This window comes from Heloderma suspectum, chromosome 4 (assembly GCF_057233095.1).
Source record: "Heloderma suspectum isolate Gila_16-S chromosome 4, 16-S_ref, whole genome shotgun sequence".
NCBI classification, from domain to species: Eukaryota; Metazoa; Chordata; class Lepidosauria; order Squamata; family Helodermatidae; genus Heloderma; species Heloderma suspectum.
In genome coordinates this window covers 219278801-219303074 of record NC_139461.1, presented here as the reverse complement: position 1 = coordinate 219303074, position 24274 = coordinate 219278801, and the positions used below count along the sequence as shown (strand labels likewise).

Below are 24274 nucleotides of genomic sequence, written 5' to 3'. Positions count from 1 at the left end.
CTTGCATGAATCAGGTTTAGCATGGCCATATTCTCAAATAAATAGGGCACTGATCTCTTTAAGGGTTTTGAGGCAGGGAAACTTTTAGCAGCTGCAATTTCACCTCTCAGTACAACACTGTGATGAGAGAAGGAGTCATGCCAAAGAGAGGGGGAAAGAATTCGGCAGTGCTGTGCATGTTTTGCAAATGCAAGGTCCCAGGTTCAATCCTTAGCATCTCTAGTTCAAAGAGTCTTAGGTACTAAGCAGTGCTGACCCTTGACCAAGACACCCTCAATGGCTTCCTCCCTGAGTGAGTCTACCTTCTCACCACCACTGTCACCCGCTGCTATTGCTCCTCCTCCTCTTTGTCATCATTGCCTATCAGGCAGAGCCAGTGAGCAAGCAGGCAGTAGCATCTACTGCTCCTCCTCCTCGCCACCACTGTTGTCTGAGCCAGAGCAAGAAGCAGGTAAACAAGCAGGCTGTAATGGTGAAGAGGAGATGTCCACAAGGCTCTTGCCAATGGGCCCCTGCTGCAGTGTGGGCCCTTGGCAGGTGTCTGACCATGCCAACCTTTGACGCTGGCCCTTGTACCAAGGCTGGGCATAGAAAGGGCCCCATTTCATCCCTTGGAAAGCTGCTGCCAGTCAAGACTACCGGAGAAGGCAACAAGATATGACCACTGCCTTTATGCCCTTCTTGTGAGCTTCCAGGGGCATCTAGCAGAAGACTGCTGGAAACAACAAGCAGAACTAAACAAAATGGGCCTTGGTCTAATCTGGCAAGGCAGTATAGACAGTGTCTCTCCATGGAATTTATTTATTTAAGAACACAGGACAACAGGCCCTGTCCCTTTTGGAACATGCTCATCTTCTTCATTTACATGTATAGCCTCAACCAACTTGGAGACTAGACAGGTAACCCAAGATTTCCAAAGACAAGTCTAACTACATTGGACCACTTCACGTTCCCTGATCTCCCCACCACCACTGGCAACATACAAATAATCAAAGAAAGAATAATAAGGTATTTACAGACAAAGGCAGTTTTCCCTAGTTGCTAAGGGGGAACAGAAGCTTGACTTATTATCCCTCCCCAATCATGTGAACCCGGTCACAGAAAGATTAGCTGGAAGAGAAAAAAAACAAGGAGATAAAAGGTGAAACAAAAATAGACAAAATGAATGCATAATGATAGCCTGACTGATCATTACACAGAGTAATATTCAGGCACTTAAGTGGAGCAGATTACACTCTTAAGGAAAAAGCATGAGTGCCTATACGGTATCCTGGCCGTTGTAGTTCTAACAAATATCTCTAACAGAGTACCTCACCAAACTAAAACTCCTGGAGTGTCTTGGGGAAAACTAAGGCATTTGAATTGGTTTAAAACTGGTTTAAGTTTCTAGTGCAGTTGTGCTGTAGGTAGTATACCTTTGCCCTGCTTCCCAGAAACACTGAATGGATCAATAGTTTCAGGATGGTGATGTGGCAATACAGTTTTCTTAAGAGACAAAATTCTGTGGCCTTTGCCCAAATTCCCCGTTTGACAACTCTTAGCATCTGGAATAGTGGCAGGATTATCTTCTCTCTTCCTGTTCTCCCTCCATGTGTAAGAACATTGTCTCCAGCAGGAACTAACACTTTATCTCTCCATAGTATGTGATCACCATAATCAGTAGCATTCCAGCCACATAAATTACTAGGTTCTCTAGTTTAGAAAAGCTGGAGGGAAACACAAATCTGTGCATCAGAGCAGCGGTTCAAAACAAAACCGCTCGCTACAGTCTTTCAAAAATTTAACCAGAGGTGGGCAACTTGTGGCCCTCCAGATGTTTTGGCCTACAACTCCCATCATCCTTCACTATTGACTATGCTGGCTGCGGCTGACGGGACTTGTAGGCCAAAATATTTGGAAGGCCACAAGTTGCGCACCCCTGTAATCTGTATGTGAAAGAAACGTTACTATATTAGAACCAGATAACCAGCTACACAGAAAGGAAAGGAAAGGAAAGGAAAGGAAAGGAAAGGAAAGGAAAGGAACGTGACAGATTTTTAAATGGGTATGGATTGATGTGGTAGGGAATGTGCTTTATTTGTTTTTCAATTCTCATCTTTTCACTAAAAAAAAATCTTCCCAAATACAGACTGGTTGACTCTTCCAGTGCACTATCCTCCAGTACAAAATAAAATGTAAATTGTCATCATCAGGCAGGTGGTCTTTAGGCCAATGTATTTATTATTTATTTTGCTGGACTGCATTCATTTATTCATTTATCCATTTCTACCACAACCTTCTTCCTAGAAAGCTCAGGCTGGCTATACAGGATTATACCATTTCACTACAAACAGTTAAGATATGGTAGGCTGAGGGATGGGCAGGCAACACTTTATACACTATGCTGCGTATGTTCTCATGATATGGTATGCACCTTTATTTTATTTTATTTATTTATTTATTTATTTCTAGGATGTATTAGTCGCCCTGTAGCTAATAATGGTCAGGTGAGCAACCAGACAACAGATGGCTAAATATGACCCTGCAACATTCCTGGGCAAATGCACACATTCAGCTATTCTTCAGCCTCTGAATTCAGAGTCTTAGATTTGTCTACATGTGTGGGAGAAAGGGGAATGAATCAGAGGCTAGAATAAAGTAAGGCAAGAAAGTCAGCAATGCCGGCAAACTCTTTTCTATCAAGGAGATATGACATACACATAGACAGAACAATGAGATTTCTATTTTAGATCCAGAGCGTGTGCAAATTTTCCGATTCAATTAATATATTTCCTTTACTGAATAGGAAGTAGTATTGCCAACACATCCTAGGAACTTCAACCCGAGAAGTGAGCTCAGAAACTTCCAGAATGAGGTAAGGCATCACATTTTTGCCCCTACACCTTTTCAGTTGACTGTCACAGTATGAAGATGTAAACAAACATAAACGTCAAACCCAGAAGCCGACATTAGCCTCGCCATCTGTGCAGACAGAAATATTGCCTACCACCTGAGCAAACAGGCAAAACATAAATTCACGGTTATGAAGGGGAACTAGTTTGTGTCAGCTTATTGGCAGATGAAACACAAACGCATTATTTTAAACTCTGGCTTTTTATAGACGAGAGGTGGAGAAAGAGAGCTTTGGAAGGTCAACCTATCTCCTTTCTAGCTAGAGGCATCATTATAAGGGATTAGTTGGCACCGCCCTCCTGGTGAGCAGGTTGCCAGAAACGCTGTTTAGACCTTCCCTCAATAAGCCATATCAGGACATGAGATATGGTACCAGTCAAGGTTCCTCCTGTGCAAGCACTGAGTCATTGCTGACTCCTAGAGGGACGCCGCTTTCACTGGTGTTTTCATGGCAGACTGTAGCAGGGTGGTTTGCCATTGTCTTCCCCAGTTGTGGCTACCTTTCCCCCAGCAAGCTGGGTACTCATTTTACCCACCTTGGAAGGATGAAAGGCTGAGTCGACCTGAGCCGGCTACCTGGGACCCAGCTTCTGCTGGGATCGAACTCAGGTCGTGGGGAGAGTTTCGGTTGCAATACAGCTGCCTACCACTCTGCGCCACATGAGGCTATGGTGCCAGTCAAGCTTTCACGTTATTTTTCAAAGGAAAATTATAGAGGAGATACCAGGTATTTTTGCTTCAAAAATGGCAAGTTTACATAAGGGCAGAGAAAGAAGAGGACTATCTTGCAATGGAAACAGTGCTCTCCGGCAAGCTATAAACAAGCAGAAACTTCAACTGATTCCGTGTGTTACATTTTTCCTGTATTGGCTTCAGGGACTGTTCATCCCACCATTTCACATGTTAGCTCAAGGAAAACCTGACACATGTTCACCTTATGGCCAAGCAGTGCATCTGCTGCCATACTTTTGGAATTCAGCTTTTAGTATGCCACTGCAAATACTCATATGTGAAAGCATGCCAAAAGGTGGCTTTTGCATGGAGTAGCAGATGCACATAACCTCCCCAGTCCCATAGCGGGAGCCAGAATGCCCTAAAATGTCCACATTTTTTTTCTGCAGCTACCAAAAAGTAATGTGAACACAATCTCAAACACAAGGGAAAATGAGTGTCGATCAAAAATTTAACTATATATCTGTACTTTAAGAGATCTTTTTTCTGCTTTGGGGAGGGTTCCTTAGTTCCTCCCTTGTCATGTGACCCACACCCACTTGTTTTGGTATCCCCTGTCAGTGGATCATGGCGAAGTAGTTACACTTTCCATAATGTGTAGCCACTTCTAGGCTTTATGATCCTCAATGGGCAAGCAAGGATTTTTTATCCCCATCAAATATTATTCCAGTAAGACTTAAGATAGGACAGCATCAAATTACTTCTATACATTTATTTATTTATTTATTTAAAATTCTTATTACCGCCCCTACTCCAAAGGAGCACAGAGCAGATTACAATATCTTAAAACAAAAACCAGTAAAACAACAATAGAATCCCACTATCGCAACAAAACAATTTAAAATACAACAATAATATTCTAACCTGAATGTAACAACAAGGAAGGTCCAACATCCGTTTTGTTTTTTTAAGGTTGTGGAGAGTAAAGAGTGCTTTATTTTGTGATTTAGGACACAATCCTATGCATGTTTAGACAGAAAAAAAGTCCTACAATTCCCCGCATGCTGAGAGTTGTAGGACTTTTTTCCCATCTAAACATGCATAGGATCGCACGCTTAGATTTTCTTTTAACTGTGCATTTCTTTTAAATATGTATTTAAACCAATTTGTTTGTTTGTTTGATGTATTAATAACCTGCAACACTATTCAGTGCACTTAAATGTTTCAGTCCATATTAGGCTAGTTAAATATCCCAGCCCAATCTGACACGATTTTGTGAATCACGGGGTAAAGGTGCCACCTTTAATACAATTGGGCAAATTGGTAAACCAAATATTTATTCATTCTGGCAGAGGCCAGAAAATGCTGCAAAGCCTGCTACAGCTCTATCAACATGAATCACAGTACATGATTCATATGCCAGCCAGCAGGACAAAAATGTATTCAAACTGTAGGCTTAAACAAAATACAGGCTTAAGGCATAATCCTATGCATGTTTAGACAGAGATAAGGCCTAGACCTCCCAGCATGCCCCCAGCCAGATCCGAGCAAGGCTAGCTGGGGCATGCTGGGAGCTGTAGGCCTTTTCCCTGTCTAAACATGCATAGGATGGCACCCTTAACAGTGGAACAAGCCGCCTAGAGTGTTTAGCAATCCTTTCTCAGAAAGGCCACCTCAGCCTTTGCCAACCTAGCACTATACAGATGTGCTGGACAACAACTCCCATCATTCCCAGCAAGCACAATGGCTGCATTGGATTGGGATGATAGGAGCTGTAGTCCAACATATCTGGAGGGCACCAAGTCTGCTAAGGCTGAGCTACTCCATCTGAAGACCAGTTCCAGCTTACACGTCCCATGGATGTACTTCGCAACAGTGCAAGACCAGGTTTAATAGCTTGTGTTACTTTTTTCCCCCAATGGCTATGTTAGGATAACTGGGGAAAAGTCCATTATTCTGCATCAGCACCACAGCCACAATGGACACTACGCATGACTATAACACCTTTGGCATGACTATAACACCTTCCAATAATCACAGTAAGTAAATATTCTGCCTTCTTCAATGATGCACTACCCATATAAGGGAATATCCATCCTAAAGATATACATACATACATACATATATATATATATCCATATAAATGTGCACCCAGCCCTTAACCAAAGTAAGATACCAGTTTGATAGATACCAGTTTGATAGATTGGGTTTATATAAACTATTATCCTTCCGCTTTGTTCTGCCAGCAAGCGTGCACAGGTGGAGTTAAGGTTGTCAGTGCTTGCATGATAAAACCATGCCCCATTTTTTGGTAACTGGACTGTTACAAGGACGCTCAAGCATTTCGTCTTTAAGGCTCTGTTATTCTTCACTGTTATGTCCCCTTGTTGGCTTGAAAATAAAACTCTGCTTCCTATCGACTTTGTCCTTCCCTGGATGTCAAACACAGTATTTCGCTGTGTTTTAGTGCTTCTCTCAGCCAGCCAATTCTTGTTTCGATTTGCTCTCCTACCTGCATCCCTGCAATACAATGTGAGCAATGTGTTAGCTAAACACGTCTGTTATTCCATCCATACAACATCGTTGTATTTCCTAGTGCCATTTCATTTTTAAAGTGTCCTGGAATGGGATTCACAAGCTATTTTGTAGAGACAGGACCAAATACGCTGCAGCTGAATCAAAAGATTTGATTCATACCCTTTGTTCCAAGAACGAGTCAAGTGCTCTGACCTGAGTATAAAGTACAAGTTCTGCACCCTATTTTAATTTACTTGTACTCTGAATACCCATGCATAATGAAGAGTTGAGCAGTCAATCAGCTTGTAATGCTTATTAAAAAAAAACCTATTGGTCCAATTCGAACTATAAATGTTGTGCAGTATACTCTTATATACTTCTAGTCAGAGGTAAACCCCATAGGTTTCCATGAGATTGACTCCTGGGTAAGTGTGTATAGGATTGCAGCCTTAATTGTGTGTAAATGTGAAGTTGTGTAAAACATCATTCACTGCACTATAGCCAAAAGAGACATTCACAAAATCCTGGAATGCGCGACGGCATGTTCTCTAGAAAGCAACAGATTTCTTTTTAAACCTAGCTATTTTTAAAATAAAGCAAATCTTTGAAATTATTTTAATTAATAAATAAAAATGATTAGTCGTCATTTTGTTTATTTACACCTTTTGCCAAATTAAGATTTAAAACAAAATGTGTTTTAAATTTTGGCTTATCTGCCCTGCATGTGTTCAAGTTTTCAAACAAAATTATTAATAAAAGTCTTGAATGGTGAAGTATAAACAACATGAATATTTTTGATGTCATCTATGTTGCACAAATCACAAGCTATACAATAACTTATATAATCTCATATTAAAAATGACAAAAGTCATCAAATTTAAGAAGATCTTCAAGTGTTTATGTATGAACGTAAGGAACCGCAGTATAGCAAGTTGGATCACAGGTCCATGTAGACCCACTGCTCTCTCTGTTGGCCTTCCCCAACCTGGTTTTCCCAGATGTCCTGGTGTACAACTCTCATTGCATGGTCTTGCTGGATACAGCTGATGGGACTTGTACTGCAAAACATCTGGCGGGAACCAGGTTGGGAAAAACTGGGCTATGCTGACTGGGAGCAGCTCTCCAGCATCTCAGGAAAATGTTATCCTCAGCCCTGTAACCAGAAATCCTTTAACTGGAGAAATCAGGGACTGAAGAGCAAATAGTGAATGCACGTCTGTGTGAGTATGCACGTACAAAAGACCTGTATTGACCCAGAACCAAAATAGAATCTGGGAGTGAAAGTCTTTCTGTTTATCAATTGCTCTCAAACCCTTGAAGTCATGTTGAGTTCTCTATAAAAGAACAGCAGCAAGCATGCCAGTCAAGGAGAAACAATGACAATGGTGCTTGACCTCCTTGGCTCAATCAATAAGACTGCATTTCTACTACCATGCAAGGGAGAACAAAAATTCTAAAGGAATTAGAAGAACCAGATCAAGGTCTGCTCTAGTATATTCAAAGAAAGATAAGGTCTTTATGTAGTCTAGACAGATAACCCTACAAATGCTGGCTAGTCTTACAGTTACAGAAGTGTTAAATAAAACAATCGTGCAGCAAAGACTTGCCAACTTCTTTTTTTGGCACAGACACCTGTGGGCAGTATCCTATGCAGCCCGTGCTCCAGCGGGATATACCACTAGTGCAATAGGGATGGCAACCCCCAACGAGCGCAAAAGGTGGTTTCCAGAACAGGGCAGGTCAGCACAGCTTGCAGAAGGGAGCTCCGCTGACCTGTCCCGATCCGAGAATGAGTGTTTCCCCTCATTTCCAGGGTTCCTTTATGAAGTACTAGCTCCCCTCTGTGCAAGAGGTGGGTCCTGCTGACACAACACAATCAGCAGGAGTACAGCTGCCCCCTTAGGATACTGTCCTGTGCCATAATATCAAAACAACAGTGATAAAGGTATGAGGTACAGCTTCTCTATCACTGCTGCTTCATGATGGGAAAAGATGCACATGTATCTCTCCCAGGTGAGCAACTGGTAAAGGCACAGGAGTTACTGTCAAGAAAGGAAACTGGCAACCTGTAATCAGCACCACATAGAATTAATTAAATTAGTCTTCCACAACCTGGTTCCCTCCAGATGTTTAGGATTACAACTCCCTGCATTCCCAACTATTGGCCATGCTGGCTGGGGCTGATGAGAGGTGAAGTCCAAAACATCTGGATAATGCCAGGTTTGGGAGGGCTGATGTGATTAATCTCAACACCTCTAGGCTGCACATTTAGCTGGAGTTTGTCAACAGAACATAGTCATGGGAGCATGAACACAGATCAGGGCCTAAAAGGAGCCTGTGCCAAAAGGACCTGAGCACTCAAACATCTTTAATTCTGATTCTGAGGATCTGCTTCAAAACTTTGCAACATGACATATTAACAGTACTAGTTTCTTGGCAATTTAAAATGGCTAAAGAGCTCAGCTGATGAGAAAAGGCAGTGGAGGCTGGTGGCTCCAATCAATGTCAGTGGGACGGTGAACCCCCTCCAGGTTTCAGTCAGAACCAGTCAGAGCTCTAAAGGAGCTACCCAAGGTGCCAAGCCCCTTGGATAGCTCCCTTAGAGTTCTGACTGGTCCTGACTGAAACCCGGAGCAGATTCACTGCCCCACTGACATCGGAGCCACCAGCCTCCACTGAGAAAAGGCTTGTCATACGTCTGAAATACTGGGGCTTTTTTTCCCTGAACATGAAATGTCAAGCAAGATACAGAGGCAGATGGCCATGGAGAGAAAAACCTGCTGCTCAAGTTGGAAAGAAACTTAGAAGAAGAAGAAAGGAAAATGTTGACTGACCATTTCTCTCAAGCACCAAAGGAATAAGGATGCTTGCCTAAAGATGAAGGTAACTAACCTGATTTATGCAATGCACACACAATGAAGATGTAGCTAAACAGCATATATTAGATATGCTGATTGCTTAGATAATATGCTCACTTTTATCTTTCAGCAATGTACAGAATGGTGATTTTAATAAGTATACACAGAGATTCTACTCAGAGTGTGTTCATAAGGAGCTATTTTGCTTTTACTACTGTATTTAGAACTGGAAACATCCTATTCTTTTAATATTCAGATGCGTACTGTTCTAAACTGAATGCTAAAAGTATTTCACATCAGCGTTGAGAGATGTACTCCTGATTAGCTCTTTGAAAGGACCCTTTTAAGCACTTCCACAGTAAAATTGTCACTTTTCTCAAAGAAGGGTATCTATGGTTTTCACAGATGCACATCAGGCAGAAATTCACCAAGTGGAACTTTTCCTGGCATGGAGGGAGATAGTGGTAAGGAAAACATGTTTAATTTCTATTTATAATGCAGCTATTAAAGGCAAAGGAGCCCTTCCAGAAACAAAAAGATGGCATTGGCAACCTTATTCCACTATAGAGACTGATTACCCACAACAACAAACATTCCGTACTTATGTGAGAGTTCTACTTCTGCTGTCTTCATGGCCTCAGTGTGCAAAGGTCTACATGGAAACCAGATGCATGGAGACACTGGGGGTGGGGCTTGTGTGTGCGCCCACATCCCCATACCCAGTTTAGTCCTACACATGAGGAGATGCTTGCCTGAAAAGGCCTAGAGTGAATCCCCAATCTCAATTTAAATCCAAACAGCATAGCTCGTCTGTTTTTCCGTCTGGACATCAGTGTTCATCTTTTAGTATGAACAGCAGCACAGCATCCAACCATATTAAAGTGATTGCAGGATCTTCATACAGTTGCCAGACATGTTTTATTGGTCCAACTCCTATGTGTCAACTCCTAGATCATCAATTTTTATATAGTTGTACATTTGCAGCCTCACAAACAAATAGAAAATGTAAGCTAATGAGGAATAGGAAAATGAGGAACTCATAGGTTGTCTTAATGCAGTTCCTTCTCTATAGTTTTGTATGCAGCAAAAACAAAAACAATATTGAAAGCATTTTGCTGTTTTTCTAACACAAAGAGCTCTCTACAGCTTACTGATTATCTGTACATGTTCTGCACTTACTGTGCTATTTTATACACCCCAATAATAATGTTAAATTATTTTGCTCCGTTCTAGAAAATGCTCAGTCTTTTGAGATCCCAACACATTCCATGTTACCAACTAATTTGCAAAGAGGGCTGCCAACTTTTCAACCAGCTACTCTAGCTTGATATGGAGACATTCACACACGATAACATTTATCTCCATGGTGTGAAAGCTTCGCCTGCTTATTTCAGTACATCAAGCTGCTGTTAAAAGCACAAGAGCAGGCCAGGCCATTCTTTTCTGGTCAGCTGGCGATCCTATTTGCAAAGATATAGTGTCCCACAGCAAATGTGTACAGTGCAATGCACAATGCTACACTTTCATAGTGCTGTAAGTCAGCCATGCCATTCAGCACATACTTGCTCACCACTGGCAAGCAGCAATCGCCTCCTTGTGAGCAGACTGCACCTTACCTGTCAGCCTGGCCCACACACTATTCCCACTCCCTGTCCCTTAAAGCAAGACCATGAATCACCACCCACCATAGTTTCAAAGCCTACAGCTCTCCTCTTCTCCTTTTTGCCAACAGCACTTTAGGCAAGAAGAGAATGAGCCAGATATGCACACATACCCCACAGGGTCACCTTCTCCAACTTGGTGCCCTCCAGATGTGATGGAATAACATCCCCAGCCAGCATCAGTAGCCATGTTGGCTGAGATGATGGGATTTGCAGTCCAACACATCTGGAGAGCAGCAGAATAGAGAAAGAGGATGGAAACCAAACTACAGAGCTTGGCGATACTGACTATCCTGGGATATTAGTCCATGGGATAGCATTGGTGAACGTGATGACCAGTGGAAGGGATGGGAAAAATAGGTTTGGAGCTTCTTGTTGCAAAATTTCGGCTTAAGTTGAAGAACGTAGGGAAAACCACTAAACCATTCAGGTATGACCTAAATCATATCCCTTATGAATATACAGTGGAGGTGACAAATAGATTTAAGGGATTAGACCTGATAGACAGAGTGCCTGAGGAACTATGGACGGAGGTCCGTCACATTGTTCAGGAGGCAGCAACTCAATCCATCCCAAAGAAAAAGAAATGCAAGCAAGCAAAATGTCTGTCTGATGAGGCTTTACAAGTAGCTGAGGAAAGAAGGGAAGCGAAAAGCAAAGGAGAAAGGGGAAGATATATCCAACTGAATGCAGAGTTCCAGAGAATAGCAAGGAGAGACAAGAAGACCTTCTTAAATGAACAATGCAAAGAAATCGAGTAAAACAATAGAACGGGGAAGACTACAGATCTCTTCAAGAAAACTGTAGATATCAAGGGAACGTTTTGTGTAAGGATGGGCATGATAAAGGACAAAGAAGGCAGGGACCTAACAGAAGCAGATGAGATTAAGAAGAGGTGGAAAGAATACACAGAAGAACTCTACAGGAAAGATCTGAATGTCCCTGATAGCCATGATAGTGCGGCCACTGAACTTGAGCCAGACATCCTAGAGAGTGGAGTCAAGTGGGCCTTAGGAAGCATTACTAACAACAAAGCTAGCAGAGATGACAGTATTCCAGCTGAGCTATTTAAAATCCTAAAAGATGATGCTGTTAAAGTGCTGCACTCAATATGCCAACAAATTTGGAACACTCAACAGTGGCCGCAAGACTGGAAAAGGTCAGTTTACATTCCAATTCCAAAGAAGGGCAATGCCAAAGAGTGTTCAAACTACTGTACAATTGCGCTCATTTCACATGCCAGCAAGGTTATGCTCAAAATCCTACAAGCTAGGCTTCAGCAGTATGTGAACTGAGAACTACTGGAAGTACAAGCGGGGTTCCGAAGAGGCAGAGGAACTAGAGATCAAATCGCCAACATTTGCTGGATCATGGAGAAAGCAAGAGAATTCCAGAAAAACGGCTATTTCTGCTTCATTGACTACGCTAAAGCCTTTGATTGTGTGGATCACAACAAACTCTGGCAAATTCTTAAAGAGATGGGAGTACCAGACCACCTTATCTGTCTCCTGAGAAACTTGTACGAGGGTCAAGAAGCAACAGTAAGAACCGGACATGGAACAACTGATTGGTTCAAAATTGGGAAAGGAGTACAAGGCTGCATATTGTCGCCCTGCTTATTTAACTTATATGCAGAGTACATCATGAGAAACGCCGGGTTGGACGAATCACAAGTTGGAATTAAGATTGCCAGGAGAATTATCAACAACCTTAGCTATGCAGACGATACCACCCTAATGGCAGAAAGCAAAGAGGATCTAAAGAGCCTCTTGTTGAGGGTGAAAGTGGAGAGTGTAAAAGCTGGTTTGAAACTCAACATTAAAAAAAATCTGGCCCCATCCCTTCCTGGCATATAGAAGGGGAAGAAATGGAAACAGTGACAGATTTTATTTTCTTGGGCTCCACGATCACCGCAGACGGTGACTGTAGCCATGACATTAAAAGAAGCTTGCTCCTTGGGAGGAAAGCTATGGCACACCTAGACAGCATAGTAAGAAGCAGAGACATCACCGTGCCGACAAAGGTTCGTATAATCAAAGCTATGGTTTTCCCAGTAGCAATGTATGGCTGTGAGAGCTGGACTATAAGGAAGGCTGAGCACCGAAGAATTGATGCTTTCGAACTGTGGTGCTGGAGAAGACTCTTGAGAGTCCCCTGGATTGCAAGGAGGTCAAATCAGTCAATCCTAAAGGAAATCAACCCTGAGTGCTCATGGGAAGGACAGATACTGAAGCTGAAGCTCAAACATTTTGGCCACCTAATGTGAAGAGAAAACTCCCTGGAAAAGACCCTGATGCTGGGAAAGACTGAAGGCAAAAGGAGAAGGGGACGGCAGAGGATGAGATGGCTAGATAGCATCACCAATGCGATGAATATGAACTTGAGCACGCTCTGGGAGAGAGCACAGGACAGGAAGGCCTGGCGTGCTATGGTCCATGGGGTCACGAAGAGTCGGACACGACTTAACGACTGAACAACAACAAAGGTGGTGCAGAGAGAGAGAGAATAGGAGAGTGCAGAGATAGCTGAGGCAGGTAGAACTGCGAGAACTGGCCATCGCTCAGTGGTAAGAGCACATGCTTTATATACAGAAGTTCCCATGTTCAATCCTCAGCATCTCCAGGTAGGACTAGGAAAAACCTGTGCCTGAAAACCTAGAGAGCCATAGCCAGTCAGTGGGCCAGATCAGGGCTGCTAAACCTTTTTTGACCCAAGGGCCAAATTCTATCTTGGAGAAGCTCTCAGGGTCCGCATCCCAGGGGTGGTCAAAGCCGAAGGCAAAAGGGGCAGAGCCAAAATACTAAACCTACTAGCACATTTTAGCTTAAAGCTCTTTCTGCCAGTAGCTAAGCTTTAGGAGAGGCATTTCAGCCTTTTAGAATGGGGGAAAACTGCACAAAAGCCGAGAAACTACAAAATGATCAGTGGCTGGGGGAAATGGGGTGGGGCCTGGGGAAGGATGTGTGGCCATCTGGAGAACCCAGGAGGGCCAGATTAGGCCCCTGGGCCTGAGGCTCTGCACCCCTGGGCTAGGCAGACTAATGGCCTGAGTCAACGTAAGGCAGCTTCCTATGTTCCTAGATTATCTGAAAGCTTCTGTTTAAAAGTGATAGACATACGCGGAACTAATTAAGAACAGGCATGCTAGCATCATGTTAGTATAATTAAGAACCTGCCCCAATGCACACCTTCCACTGAGGTCCTTCTTTAGGTGTGCCTGCCATCAGAGATAGGGCAAGTAGTAATCAAGAAAGCGGCCCCAGTTAGGGCTGAGCTGAAGGAGGGATCCTTGTCAATAGGACTCAGAAACTCCTCAAGCAGCTAGACAAACTCGGGTGTGTCAGGAAGTTTATCCTGACTGGTAGGAGCCTACTGGTAATTCTTTGGGTGGGGGAACGCTTGTAAAGAAGTGGTCTGCCAGTAGGAAAAGTCATTCTGCTTCCCAGTCTGCAACACAGCCTTATTAAGTAAGTGGGCTCAAACGTCTCATCCAGTCAACTGATCTTTCTCTGCCAGTTTAGCTGGTGGAGATGTACCGGGTGTGGGTGGGCAGAAGGAGAGGTACTATTTCTAGACAGGTTGAATTCTTACCAGTCCTCAAGATCAATCTTGCTCTAATTCTAGTGCCCCATTGGGCAATGGCAAATGTTAAAAGAAATGACTCAAAAATGAAAGAAAAGAGTAAGAGTCATTGACCTTTTCATATTTAAATGAAACAAGATTTAACAAATGCACTCCCTTTTATTTAATTTCAAGCTGACTTTTACATTACCTGTCAGGTGATTTGCAGTCTACCATATCATTGCATACAGTCAGATAATTCAGTCGAGGTACTGCCCTGTCATAGATTACATGAACTAAGCATGAATACACAACACTACTCCCAGTAATTAAAGGTATTCAGTGTCGGCAAGAAACTGGGTGCAACTCATAACTCTTAACCTGCAGCAGTCCCATCAACTTCAATGGGAATACTTTTAAGTGTGAGTATTCAAAATATGAACCTATCTCCTTCTATTAAGTTTCTCGACATATGTAGAACAACTGCAAATATCTAAGCACACTGGTGAGGCATCAAACTGACAGTACCACCATTCTAGAAACTAGTACAATTATCTTGAATATGCAGCTATTCCTAATTAATCTCAAGGGGCCAGCTCCAACAAATTGAGACGGACAGCCAATCTTGTTTCATCTAAAGTTGGTAGTAAAATTAGTTGCTCGTCTTGACCTTTTAGATTTACAATATCCAAAAGATGCAGACCTACCATACGATCTTTGTAAACATAAGCACACAATCAGAAGTTGTTTCCAGTATCTTAAATCACCAGGTTTCCTCCACGGAATTGATTAATATCATGCATGGTGCTTTCTAATTTCATAATCACAAAAATAAGGCCAAAACCCACACTAAACTATCTAAGGATAAAAACATCCAAAATTATGTGAGAGGAAGACCACTTGCCACAACAGGACTTTCCAAGCTCCTTCTTCCTACTGGATCCCCTGCACACTCACCCCAAAATGTATTTTGAAGATCAGCGTACCCTCAGGAAAGGCCTAGGAATGAGGATGGGGGCTACAGGAATTGAAAGAATTCAGGGGGATTGCCTTGTCTAATCATAGCAGCCTTTCTGCTCACAAGAGGGATCTTTAGATGATGCCCTTTATACGTAGCTTTTAATGAATTCACAGAGAGTACTATAACTGATTAGTTCCGAATCATGGCTAGAACCCAACTCTACTGCCAAGTACCACCACCCTACCGTGCATTCACAAGCTACATCAGCTTGTAGCCCATGCTAGTCAAGCTGTTGTTATCAGGTTCACTGCAAACTAAAAACCTAGCACAATAACCCATACACCCAAATCTGTTTTGTATAATTAATCATACATGCAGGCAGATTCGTTTCCTAAACACATCTACTACTTAGGCTGGTTCTCACGTCCAGTTTTGCACTTGGGTATAGATATGCCCTTTTAAAGTACTTGGTAGAGGGGACAAATCTTTCCCTAGTTGCCACTTCCAAGTATTTCAAAGGGCCATGCCCCCAATTTTACACGCATGCATTTCACGCTGGATGAGGACAACAAAGGATCTGGCTGGTTGGCTTTATAACCCACATTTCTACCAGGAAATGGTGTTCAAGGTGGCTAACAACAATAAAAGCCCATTTGGAGTGGGGGCATTTTAATAAATGTGTTAGTCTTTAAGGGACCACAAGACACTTTGTTGTTTTTGCTGCCACAGACTAACATAGCTATGCTTTTGGAAACTCATGTAAAGCCCATGTTGCCATAGGCACTAGTAGTCCTGCTCCTTTCCCACTTTTTTGCCCCTCAGTCGTCTCACCACAGAGGGGCTCATGAATAATGCAAATGTGGCTCATGCATAGTGAAGTCCCCCTCCAAAATTTGCATGTGGCATGGCTCTGCCCCCTCCCTCATGTGCCCTGATTAGGCGCCTCCATTCCCTTCCCCCTCCACGCTGGTGGTGACAGCCTAACCAGATAGCTGCGCCCAGGAGCCACCTTCACACCACACTGATTGGCTGAGCAAGGATATCCATCATCCTGTTGGCGGACGGGCTGCCCTGCCTGTTTGGCACAGAGGAAATTAATTGCTATTAAAGCTCGAGCTTCAAACTTTTCCAAACTTTCAAAATTTTCTGCATGTCACCACTGCTCAAGCTTCAGTTTAAAACAAAGATGAGCAAAACTGGTCTGGCAGATCTCAAGTAATAAGCCTTACACTACAGTATTCTTATATAGATTCTAAAACTTGATAAAAGACTCATATTTTTTGTACTTTGGTATCCAGGTATAATCCATACACTAGCAAGCACTCTTCAGTTTAGGAAAGCCAGCTTAAGCAGTTTGTGATCTACACTGATACAGATTATTTATAAAGATATTTTAAAAAACTTACGGTGGTATGATGCGAAATGCTGCCTCCAATATTAAGGTTTTTGAGAAGCTGTGGTGATCCACCATATTGTCCCGAAATCTGCTTCCGAACTTCAGCTGCCACCGTTCTAGAACGAGAAAGTTATTTTAATCAGATATTCGATGTGCAAGCTATTTTTACAGAGGGAATTAAAAGTATGTATGTTACAAAAGTATGTTATGTAGTGGAACACTGAGTCATCAGTTTCAGTTGATCTACAGATGTGTTTGTTTCTATGGATGCATTGAACATGCAAATCAAACTCCATTATAGTTATTTCTTCATTAATATTTTTGATTTTAACCGTTTACAAAGCAGATGATCAACTGATCTACCAAAACCTGTATTCCTCTCTAACAACACAGTTTATTAAACACACACACACACACACACCAAATGAAAGACAATAGAAGAGAATTATAGAGAAAAGGGTAGTGGCGGATACAAGGGGGAAACAAGGCAGAGAGCTGGAAGCAAAAGTTCCAGTATATTTTTAAAATGAATCAGGGTATCTTTTTATATTAAATGAAGGAATGGCCACTTTTCTTTGGTTTGTTGCTTTTAAAATCCCAGCAATCAGAGGAGATTGGTCAACAATTTTCTGCAGAGCAATCACCACTTCTGAAGCTATGGGAGGGTAGCAAGGGAGATGAGCCCACCCAAGGTGCTATCAACCAAGTTCAGCGGCTACTGGATGTGTGTTTCCCCTTTCTTCTTATAATTAATAAATTCAGTCACTCTCGTATCCTAAAATACTGACTTGGGACACACATAATGACAACCCATCAGCTAAATAAACCCATTGTTTGTTTAGCCCCTAAACAACCTAGGTGTCCAGGTTTGGACATCATACTCCACAACCTACAAAATAGTTAATTGTGACTTGTGGAGTAAAAGTGGAAGTGGCGGGCACACCCACTCTCTCCTGCTCATCCCCAACTACCCATGGTTTATTTAACCAATGGGCTGTGACATGCGAACAGGGCCATTACCATTCATCAATAACATGGGAGTAGTGATTACTTTTAGAATAAACCTTTGTATAGCCAACTTACAAATAATCTATACAGACAATCACAAATGCTTTTGAAGCCATCCTTCAAAAAGAGTATTAAAACTGTATATTTTGGTCCAAAGTGCTGACCCTGAAAATATTTGGCTGCACAAAACGCTACATAGACAAGGACAAAACCAGGGATAGGACCTCCAAATGATTATTCCCAAAGTTAACATGCATCCATAAATTCTTGCTGTGAGTTTCCAAAGCAGCTCTGCTTTCAGTCTTAATAATACAGACTGCCAGACTTTGATAGCCTGTTCAGAGTCCATCAGGCGTTTGAGAGGAGGTTTTGAAGCCTTTAAAGCATGAAATTGACAACACCTTTGATCACCGGATCACCGAAGAAGCCAGCGACGGAAAAGAAATGCTAGGCCAGCAATGTCGGTGATTGTTTGCTAATAAGGGGCAGACAGAGCGAATATGGGAGACAAATTATAAAGCAGAAGAAATATGATCCTAACACTAGAAGTTTGGGTCACTCAATGAAACTGACTTGCAGTAAATTCAAACAACAATACTTCTTCACCCAATGCATAATTATATTTAAGAAATTCACTGTTTCAGGATGTGGTGATGACTACAGATTATTTTAAAAGGGGATTATTTGAGAAATTTGTGAGACATAATGGCAGAAAGACTGAGCTTTGAACCAGGAAGTCCTAGGTTCAAATCTCACCCCAGCCATGAACATGCTTAGATAAGCCACTCTTTATAAGCCTCAGTCCTGCCATCTGCAATATGGGGGATAATAATACTGACTTATCTTACAGGGTTGTTGTACCTTACTGGGCTGGATTACAACTAGAAAATGCATGTGAAGCATTTTGAAAGAGCTATACAAATATTGTTGTTATTTATAACAATAATAATGATGATGATAACATTATTATTATTAATGCTGCTGCTGCATCAACGACTATTAGCCACAAAAAACTACATAGTTTCAAAGGCAGTATGCTGGGGGAGGGGAACACAATACATGCGAAACTATTGCCCTCATGCCCCAGCTGTGGGCTTCCTGAAGACATCTGGCTGAGCCACCAGATGATGGACGAGATGGAACATCAATGCTCTTCTTGTGTTCTTTACAGTTGCGTCCTAATAGGGAGAGCAGATATTTTCATAACCTCACAGTAGTGTCTATCTAGTAGCAGTAAGGAGCATGTTTCGATTCTGTGCAAATTGGCAAAACCCTAACTCACCGAAGTTCTCCGAATTCTATCTCAAACTTCCAACTCAAGTCCATATCAGACTGCAAGCTTTGTTGTTGTTTTTTGCATGAAAATCCACACATATTTTCATGCATATTTTTCCAAATGTACACATCAATTGTCTGCATCTTTGAAATGTACACATTCTTTTCCTGTTGCTTAAAGCATATTTGTCTGCATTTTTCATAAGTTCACATTTTTTCATGCACATTTTTCAAACACATTTGCAAGCCAGGAAATGTATGGACTTCGAATTCCATCAAAGTCGGTGTTTGGTCAGGAAGGTGCGAATCCTGATCAAAAATGAACTGAAACAAATTTCTCACACATCCCTACCCAACTCTCACTAGCTTTATGCTCACATGGAGGCCTACTTTTGGAATGAAGAGTCCAGCTGTAAGATGTGACGGTTAACTGCCTCTCTGCATGTTTCTGCAGTAAAAAGAGACAGTGGTGATGAAACATTCCTTCTGCATTATTCCTTTAGGCTATGAACCTAAGCATGGTTCCTTGGAAGGAAACAGTGGGACATATTCTTGAATGCTTATACTTACAACTGGAATGCACAGGCTTTCATACATAATGCTCTGAGTGATTATGCCGACTATGTAAATATCTACGACATTATCTAATGCTCATGTGAGTCCCTGAAACTCTTCAAGCAATTAGGTCTGCTTTTCAAGCTAGAATTCCATTCACCAGAGAAACTACTCGGCAAAGGTGAAAACAAACATAAATCTTAAACATAAACCTCCAGTGCTTCTAGTAATCTTGAGGGTAAAAAACAAACTACCCTGTTTATAACATCACAAGCCACAACAGCAAGGGAAATTTAACAAAAATCAAAAAGGATGTCTATAAACCAAAGATAGGTAACCTGCTACCTTCCAGATGATTTCGACTTCAACTCCCTCCAGCCCTATCCAGCATAGCCAATAAAGAGGGCTGATGAGAGTTGTAGGCCAAAACACCTGGGGGGGGGGCAGGTTGCCCACCCATGCTCTAATGTTCAGAAACTGTCCTTTCATTAAAAACAAAACAAACCTGCTTTTAGCATTTTTGTTTTATATGTAGATGCAAACATTTCCAAATAAATTTCCACTTTCTTTGGAATGGAATTTGCAAGACCTGACCCAACAGTAACAATCTTCTGCATAGAACCTGAACAAACTGAAGGTGTCCTTTCCGCTCCAAAAACAGCAAGGAAAAGAACATGCAACGGTGTTGTTTCTATTCTGTATTTATCATATTTTTTTGTGCCTAGTTATGCCATTGATGCTGCCAGACCATTGATACTGCCAGACCATTGAACAACTCAGGATCCTCCAGCTATTTAAGACTGCCTACCCAGGGTCAATAAATCTCCTGTTTTTGCAGTCTAAGGAAGTCAGCAAAAACAAAGAGGTGTCAACCTCTTAGTAAACCACAGTAATTTCCCTTGGTAGGTCACAAGTTATGAGCCGCTGTCAGGATCACTCTGCCATCTACAGCATGACCAAGAAATATCTTCCCACTGCAGGAAATGACCTCACAGGCCAACACCTATGAGGTAGCTATTAATGTCTGTTTAGGGCAGGGCTTTCCTCACCCGGCCTGCAGTTGGTCCTGTGGCTGTTCCCAGAGGTGCTGTTTCCTCTAGGCAGCAGCAGCAGCAACACGAAGGAGTAGGGGCTTGATGGTAACAGTCTCTCCCTAGTCCTCTCCGCTCTCCTGGATGCTGCTTCTGCTGCCTCCTGTATATTAAACAGGGCTGGCAAAGTCTACTGGTATTCCAGTATATTAAAAACATCATTCCTACCTGGCTTACTTCCAAGTACCAAAAGCAGTTGATAACAATATAATTTGACTCACTCTTTGATACTAATTTTGAGAATTCCCTATTAGTTTTTTTCAGGGATGTTCAAATCAATTTTTAAAAGTGGAGACCAGAACTAAGTTCTACAAGGAATGCTATAAAGGCAGAAGATGAGGCCCAAATAGTCAACCTTACCACAGCAAAAGGAGGAAGCGGTTCGCCTTAAAAGCACTTGGAGACTATTAATGGAACATGTGGTTACTCTTTCTTGTAGGATGCACACATTCATTTCTGACCATTCACTGGCAATAGAACAATGAAGCCTCCGGAGTTTGTCTAGCAACTGTTACCAAGATGCAAACATAAGCCATACACCAACAATCCTCCACCAAGAAAAGCGGGCATTTCTAATGCTACCAAAGGATGGGAAAGCAGGTTTCAAAGATTGTACAAGATGGAAAAACATTAATACAATGTTCTCCCACACTTGTGGTTCAATGAGGTCATTACATACAGATTTTTATGGACTACAAGTGCAGTGAGAGCATATGAGAAGTACAGACAACCCAGGTCTGAATGTCAAGCTCATCAGTGGACATCTTGCCCCACTTGGATGAAAAGGTCAGGTGGGTGAACAGTCAGGACCTTTTCTGTCATGGCTTCCCAATACTGGAATACCCTCCTTAAATATGGTGCCTTCTTTAATATCTTTTAGGCTCTTGGGGAAAGCTGTTTATTAAAATCTGAGTTTTAAGACTTAGACTCCAAGCAAGCCATTTATATTCTCAGATTTTTATCACACTGTAATCAGCTGCTGTTGCCAAACAATTAAACTAGTTCACAAAATGCTTTCAATAATCTCTATTGCAAAATTAGATTCCTACTGGAATCCAATTCTATTGGGTTTGCAAAATTATCCAAAATGCAGATCAAGAACTTTTTGCCACTTTATTTTGTCCTTCTTTGTTTCTATTTTTGAAGTACTAAAATTCCCAATGAGTTTAGCAATGGTAGGATTTCACTGTAATCTGCAACTAATTATTCATTGTTGGCTGAATGCAGAGTCTTGAGTTCTGTTTTCCTTTCTGGCAGCTTGGTCAGCTGGTATTTTCCTTCATCCCACCCCCCCTCCCCCAAGTGCTTTCTTGCACATTTTACTCCTTAAGAGCCACTTTTCATCTAACTTTTAAACAACATTTTAAAAACTTTGTAAACCACATCTGTATCTGAGGATATATAGAAAACATAATTTGGAAACACAAGGCAAGAAGTCTTAAGTGTCTTCTGGCTGCCAATGACTTGTTCAGAATGAAATAGGAACAAGCAAGCATGCTGGCCCCCAACTGCCCACTCCCACTGATCTAAACAACCCAGAGACACTCTGTCCCTGGGTTGCTGTCTGTGACGTCCGAACCTGGAATTTAGGTTGTTGGGGGAGGAAAACCCCAGAATTATAACCTATGGTTTGTTCTTGGCCACCAACTGGAGTACTTCTTTGTAACCCAGAATACTGCTCTGAGATACCCCGTGGTAGCCTTCCCCAATGTAGTGACGTCCAGCTCTGCTGGACTCCAACTCTCATGGAGCTGGCTGGAAGCTGTAGTCCAATCATCTGGAGGACATCTGGTTGAGGAAGGCTGCTCCACAGCAACCATTCAGCAAGATGTGGTTGCATGAAAATAACCCCCTCAAATTGGTTGTGGAGCCTTTTCCTGGTTGGTGTATCCCCATCTCCGATTGGGTGTACCTGAAGGTATTTGTCCTATTTGGTTATATTTGTCTTATTTTCTGCTACTTCAAATTAAAAGAAAACCCATTTACATTCCTTCTCTTCACATCTCTTCCACAACACAGTCAGTGACAAGAGAGATTGACACTCTTCTTCTGTCCCCCCACTTTTCCGCTGCAGTGGTCCTCTACCATGAATAGCTTCAGTCACTGCTACCACAGCTTGCCATTCAGAAAGGGTGAAAGTAACATTCCGTTTGCTGCTGTCTTCTGAATAGCTACAATTAAAGGGGCCAATGTTTGGTCAGTGTGAAGCAGCCACTACTTGGGAGAAGTAAAAAGAGCATTAGCAAGGGCACTCGGTGCTCTGACAAACAGAAGAGTCTTTAGATCCACTAGTGCAGCCTTCCCCAACTGGACACCCTCCAGATGTGTTGGACTCTGACTGGAAATTATGGGGGTAGCAGTCCAAAACATCTGGAGAGCATCAGGTTGGAGCTGGTTGCACTAATGGATGAAGAAAAAAAGGCAGTGCAATCCTATTCATGTTTACTCAAAAGTAAGTCCCATCACCTTAAATTTTAATGGGACTTACTTTTCTGGTATGCATGCTTAGGATAGCAATCTGTGATCTCCAGATTCCTAAACTAAGTGATAATTTCTAGATGTCAGAAAAAAAAATCAGTAAACTGCTTGAGAACCTGATCCTGAACTCATGAAGCTTCTTTCATTTCAGTGGAACTTACTTTGAACAGTGGGACACACTTTCGGTCAGATCCAGGATCTACCGCCTTCAAGATTAAGGGTTCCGCTTGCCGAAGGTTGCTCTGCCTGATTTGGGGGGGATCCCTCCCCCCCACAGCACAGCTTACCCCATTCAGCAGGGTCCCCTTTCAGTGTAGCATTTTTAGGGGTCTGGAGGGGCTGCTGTCGGAAGGAATGGGCAGGGAAATCCACTCGCGCCAGGGCAGTTGATCTAGCATAAATCTGGATCCAACCCCTTAACTACAGAACTGCTCCCACAGGTACAATCCACTGGAAAGATATCCTGTGTAGCACTAATGAAATAAATGGGAGATGCACAGAAGAACCTCCCACTGTGTTGTACCCGAAGTCCTTTCTCACTATCACCCCCTCTAATAGCAAACTCAGCTGGGGAGTGCAGACAGGATTGTAGTAAAAATGGGGCCACTGTGAAATGAAGGCGGTGTTGGAATTCTCAAGGGAACACCAAGGTTTGCAGAAGTACAACAAATCTTAAGGGGAAGAAAAACAGTAGGAAAAGGGAGGGAGAGGGGCAACCCCCCCCCAAAAAAAACAGCACAACGAGGAGTGAACAAAATCCATGATCACATAATGAAGAATGTCTGTTGGGGCAGGGGGAATGAAAACTGGAGGTGGGATGTGATGAAGAACGGAATGCAATATGCTGGAAGAGGGCACAGATGGCTAAAACACTGAACACTGAAACACAGGGACATTTCCACACGGCAACATTTTGTTGCAAGTCTCAGTTGTATAATTCTATTACTGTCTTATAAAAGAAAGATGAGAAAGCACTGCACAATATCATAATTTTTTAATCTGGAATTAGTACTACCTTCCTAGTCATGAACTGAAAGCCAACAATATAGATTGTCACTACCCATCCAAATGCATATGCCAATGAATACCCTTAAGATCTTCTCAGTTATTCTACTTATGGCAGCAATCCTAAAACACACGGAGAGTGTAAGTCCCAGTGAAGACCGTGGGACTAACTTTTCAATAAACATGCAGTGCATTGCACTGTAAAGGCTTCAGTCTGACAGACTTGGCTGAAGAGTGGAATAGAAATGCTTTGAATAAATACATCAATAAAATACTTGTACAGCAAGGAAGCACAGGTGGAACAAGTCTAGAGTTTTTGAGGCAACACCTTGCATAGGAGGAGA

General features: G+C 42.2%; 1 protein-coding gene across 2 annotated transcripts in view; it reads right to left on the bottom strand.

Moving 5' to 3' along the window:
* DOCK7 (dedicator of cytokinesis 7) overlaps positions 1–24274 on the bottom strand; it is a 152210-nt gene that overhangs the window by 125973 nt on the left and 1963 nt on the right. For both annotated transcript variants that reach the window (XM_084852329.1, XM_084852330.1), the window contains exon 2: positions 16529–16634. In XM_084852329.1, the coding sequence (XP_084708455.1) occupies positions 16529–16634 (106 nt within the window). The remainder of the gene's footprint in view (positions 1–16528; positions 16635–24274) is intronic.